We start from the raw sequence: 4,586 nt of genomic DNA, 5'->3' as shown, positions 1-4,586 counted from the left end.
ACGTTATTTCCACTTTTGCCATTTTTTTTTTAATAGTTATCGATCGGATTTGAACATCAATCACAGCGTCCGCGTCCGACTTAACAATTTCGACAGCAAAATAAATGAAATTTTTTATGAGTGAATAGGCATTTTGGTCCTCAAATTTGCATGTATCGGTCAATTTTATCTCTCAATTTTTTTAAATAGCCAATACGTCATTGAATTTTATAAATGTCAATCAATTTAGTTCATTTATCAAGTCTCGCCGTTAACAGTGATGATGTATCACGTTAAGCACTGACGTAGAGTTCCAAGTCAGCTTCCACGTGTACAGGGACAAAATTGATCAAAAAAAAAATTGAACCCCGATCACAACGTCCAACTTAACAATTTTGACAGTAAAATAAATGAAAATTTCTTTTTTTTTTAACAAAAAATAAATGAAAAATTCTATTGTCTTTAAATATAGGAATTCAAATGTTTGGATAATGAGGAGATCAGAGGAAAACAAACCAAAAGTCCAAAACATATTTCTTTCATTTTTTTTGAAATTTTAATTTGGATTGATGGATTTTTTGAAATGTTACTCAATTGTTATTGTTATTAAGACGATCTATTGAAGAAGAAAATTGCTTTTCTGACATAGAATACCTCCTTTTGACACAAGTAAATGACCAAATTACCCCCAGCGGCAGTTAACAACCGCTGGGAAAAACGCTGGTAGTTAACTACCGCTGAGTGCCAGCGGTTGTTAACAACCGCCGAAGCTGAAGGTAGCGGTTGTTAACTGCCGCTACGTGCTTGCCCGTTTTCCAGAAGCTCATTTCCATTTTCCTGAAGGTTTCCTAACCAATTTTCATTTTCATATTCATTTTCATCTAAGATTTTCATCAAATAACCACTTGGAAATTCTTCTAAAATTTTCATATAATAACCAATTGATACCTAAACATATTCATCCAATATTTAACAGGAACATGGTAAAATTAAAACGCAAGAAATAATATAAAACGAACGTACGTATATGTCATAGAAATAGGAAAATGTATGGAACATGTCATAATAATACATCATGATCATCATAGTCAAAAAATACATAAAAAAATCCTAATACTAATCAGCCCTGCCTACCCTGCCTCTGCTGCCCCCTGCGTCGCCTGGAAATCTGATAAGTAAGTGCAGGCTCAGTAGCACTAGCTATCCGCATGACCTCCTGGACAATCTCCTCTTTGGTCATGTCGGTTGCCTGGCCGCAATATCTCGGGCTATGTGCGCCACATCCCGGACGATCGTCAGTGTGTCAGGCACCTCCCTGGCATGCTCCTCCTCAATCAGCTGCTCCACGTTCGCCGGCCTGGGAGGGGATCCCTCATCAGGTGGGAGAATGCGAGGGTGAGAGACTCTGGCATACCAAGCCATGTAGCCAGGAACATGCTGCCATGGTGTCTCACACCCATCTACCCAACCAGGTACTAACCATGCCGCAGCGTCCATCAACACAATAGTCAGCATCTGTGTAGGCACCAGAGGGACAGCTGAAGGATGTCTGGGAACGTCCTGGACAAAGGAGAACTGCCTCTTCACCCGCTCAGGCAAATGACGGTACACCCTCTCCTTCCCGCACATAAGCCATCCCGAGTAAGTGCACAACATCTGAAATGGGTGCACGTTTCTGCGATCACCATAGGTAGAAAACCTGACGTCATCCACCTCCAAGCGATCCAGACGTGAGCGGTAATGGTGCACACTTTTATGGTCTTTGCTAGTGAGCCATCTCCCAGCACATGGTGTCCGCGGGTCCCAATCCGGGTTACGCTTCCTTGGGTAAGGACTTGGCAAATGCTCCAAAATCCATCCCTGCAACAAAATAAATAATACACAAAAATAATTATTCGAGTTAAAACTTCAATAAATCTAAAAAATTATAAAATAGTCTAACATGATAATAAAATTTATAAAATAAATTCATAAAGAAATTAAGATAAATATTACCATCAAAAGAGTCGCAGAGCCAGCCATCGTTCTGTTATTCAAGATAACAGAATCATCCAGATAATCGTAGAGGTAGGCTAAGGTCATCCCTCCCTATGACCACTTTCCAATCGCCCCCAAGTCCGCCATGCAATCCAGATATATCAAGTCGATGTGTCTGTTCGTTTTGTTAGTGAACAGCGCACAACCGACGAGATATAGAAGGAAACTCCTCACACAGCACGCCCTCCTCCTGGCTCTCTCCTGCATCTCCTCCCTCGACTGTGCATGCTCAAGTCGTCTAGCCTCAGTCAGGTGCTGCTCATAAACCCGCTTCAATGCGGGATAACTGATATGACCAGGAGATTCATCCCTAACCTGGGCTCTGGCATCAGCATCTGACATGCCCAACAACCTGGTCATCATATCAATAGATCGCTCCCGATCCATCGACTCATCGTGCTCCAACATGCGGTCGTAAATAGGAATGTGCAGAAGATTATGCACATCGTCCAGAGTGATCGTCATCTCCCCCACATGTAGATGAAAACTACTCGTCTTCGTGTGCCACCTCTCGCATAGAGCACGTATCATCGCATGGGTCACAGTCGAATACCCAACGTGTATCAAACCATGGAGGCCAGACCCCCTCCACAGGCTCCCAAAACCACCTCATAGCCTCCTCCGGCTTATCAAGCTCCTTCAACCTTTTCCCCGCGTTTACGCACTTATAACCCGCTGCATCATGCCACATCTGAAATTCAAATTATATAAGACATTGTCACTATTTTAAATAACTAAAACACTTACGCTACATTATTTTAAATAACTAAAACACTTACGTTACGTTATTTTAAATAAATAAAACACTTACGTTACATTATATTAATTAATTAAATCACTTACGCTACGTTATTTTAATTAATTAAACAACTTACGCTACCTAATTTTAGTTAATTAAATCACTTACGCTACGTTATATTAATTAATTAAATCACTTACGCTACGTTATTTTAATTAATTAAACAACTTACGCTACCTAATTTTAATTAATTAAATCACTTACGCTACGTTATATTAATTAATTAAATCACTTACGCTACGTTATTTTAATTAATTAAACAACTTACGCTACCTAATTTTAATTAATTAAATCACTTACGCTACGTTATATTAATTAATTAAATCGCTTACGCTATGTTATTTTAATTAATTAAACAACTTACGCTACCTAATTTTAATTAATTAAATCACTTACGCTACGTTATATTAATTAATTAAATCACTTACGCTACATTATTTTAATTAATTAAACAACTTACGCTACCTAATTTTAATTAATTAAATCACTTACGCTACGTTATTTTAATTAATTAAACAACTTACGCTACGTTATTGTAATTAATTAAACCACTTACGCTACCTAATATAATTAATTAAAACATTTAAAGAATTTTAAACAATTTAAACACTTACATTATTATGGTTCACCCAAAGAGGGTTCGCCACGTGTCTCGCGTAGTCGGACAACAATGACGTGGTCTGAGGTCCTCCAGGAAAGGGAGCCTCTCCAGCAGGATAGGGCGGTATCCGCGGAACACGACTACCTCGTTGTGGCTGAGGCTCACGCTCAGGCTCACCCTCGGGAATAACATTTTGTGCCTCCATATAATCTGCCACAACATCCTCTGGCACCCCCTCATCCTCTGGCACCCCCTCATCCTCTGCCTCGTCCTGCGGCTGCGACTGAAAATACATCCTCTCCTCCTCCATCCGATCATAGCCAACAAAACCATCATCCGCATACCCAGCATAATCATGCGCTGGTGTCGGATCAACCACCTGGGAGGAGTCATCCACATGTGCCTGTGAGCCCTCTCCATGTATCATCGGGCCCCTGCGCCTCCGAGTCTTAGGGACATACGGGTCTTCAGCCCTCTTTTCTCTCCGAGCACTAGCGGTACTCGCCTCTTTACCTCTCTGCATCCTATCCTCTCTAATAACCCGCTGCTGCTCATCCATATCCCTAGTCATATCTGTACAAAACAAATTTTAAAAAACATAAATAAGTTGACAATGTATTTAAGAATACAATGTATCTAAGCATTTACTTAAGGCATCGAACATAGGCGAACATAGGCATGCATACAATGTATTTAAAACTTTTAAGGCATTGAACATAGCAAGTAACATGTAACATATCAAAAATGAAACTTAGGCATTCATAAAATTTAATATAACACATTCATCAAACTTTATATAACATACCACATTATGTCATGCTTCAAACTTGCCAAAAAATTTAAAAATCCAAGCTTATAATAATTATAACATATATACTTTATAAAATTGAACATACTTGAAAACAAATTACACAAAAAAAGCAATATTTCCTCACTTATGCATTTTAACAAACACCTTATGTGCATTCTAAATTAAAAGCACAATTAGTGTTATTTGAACCTCTAAACAACTACATTGTACCTAAACCTACTATAAACAACAATGCCAGCATAAACAATCCATTACAACATCAAATTTTATACTAATTTGCAATTTCTAAACCTAACCTAAACACTAACATTTTGCTATAATTATGAAAATACAACCCTGAATAACCTATATTGCATGTA

At 38.6% G+C, this 4,586-nt stretch overlaps 2 protein-coding genes across 2 annotated transcripts; both read right to left on the bottom strand.

Moving 5' to 3' along the window:
* Nucleotides 1-1,215: 1,215 nt before the first annotated feature.
* Nucleotides 1,216-1,635, bottom strand: LOC146934385 (uncharacterized). The gene has a single exon (XM_085707908.1). It carries the CDS (start codon nt 1,633-1,635, stop codon nt 1,216-1,218), a length of 420 nt encoding a protein of 139 aa, XP_085564034.1.
* An 868-nt stretch (nt 1,636-2,503) lies between these two features.
* LOC146934384 (uncharacterized) lies at nt 2,504-4,328 on the bottom strand. Its single transcript, XM_085707907.1, has 2 exons — nt 3,430-4,328; nt 2,504-2,707 (listed from the first exon to the last, which is right to left on the bottom strand). Exons 1-2 carry the CDS (start codon nt 3,985-3,987, stop codon nt 2,504-2,506), a joined length of 762 nt encoding a protein of 253 aa, XP_085564033.1. The 5' UTR covers nt 3,988-4,328.
* Nucleotides 4,329-4,586: the final 258 nt, after the last annotated feature.

The sequence above is a fragment of the Medicago sativa genome, chromosome 4, assembly GCF_051527215.1.
Source record: "Medicago sativa cultivar Bolivia chromosome 4, Bolivia_mono, whole genome shotgun sequence".
Taxonomy (NCBI): Eukaryota; Viridiplantae; Streptophyta; class Magnoliopsida; order Fabales; family Fabaceae; genus Medicago; species Medicago sativa.
The sequence above is the reverse complement of the archived record's forward strand: the minus strand, read 5'-3'. Positions and strand labels throughout refer to the sequence as shown.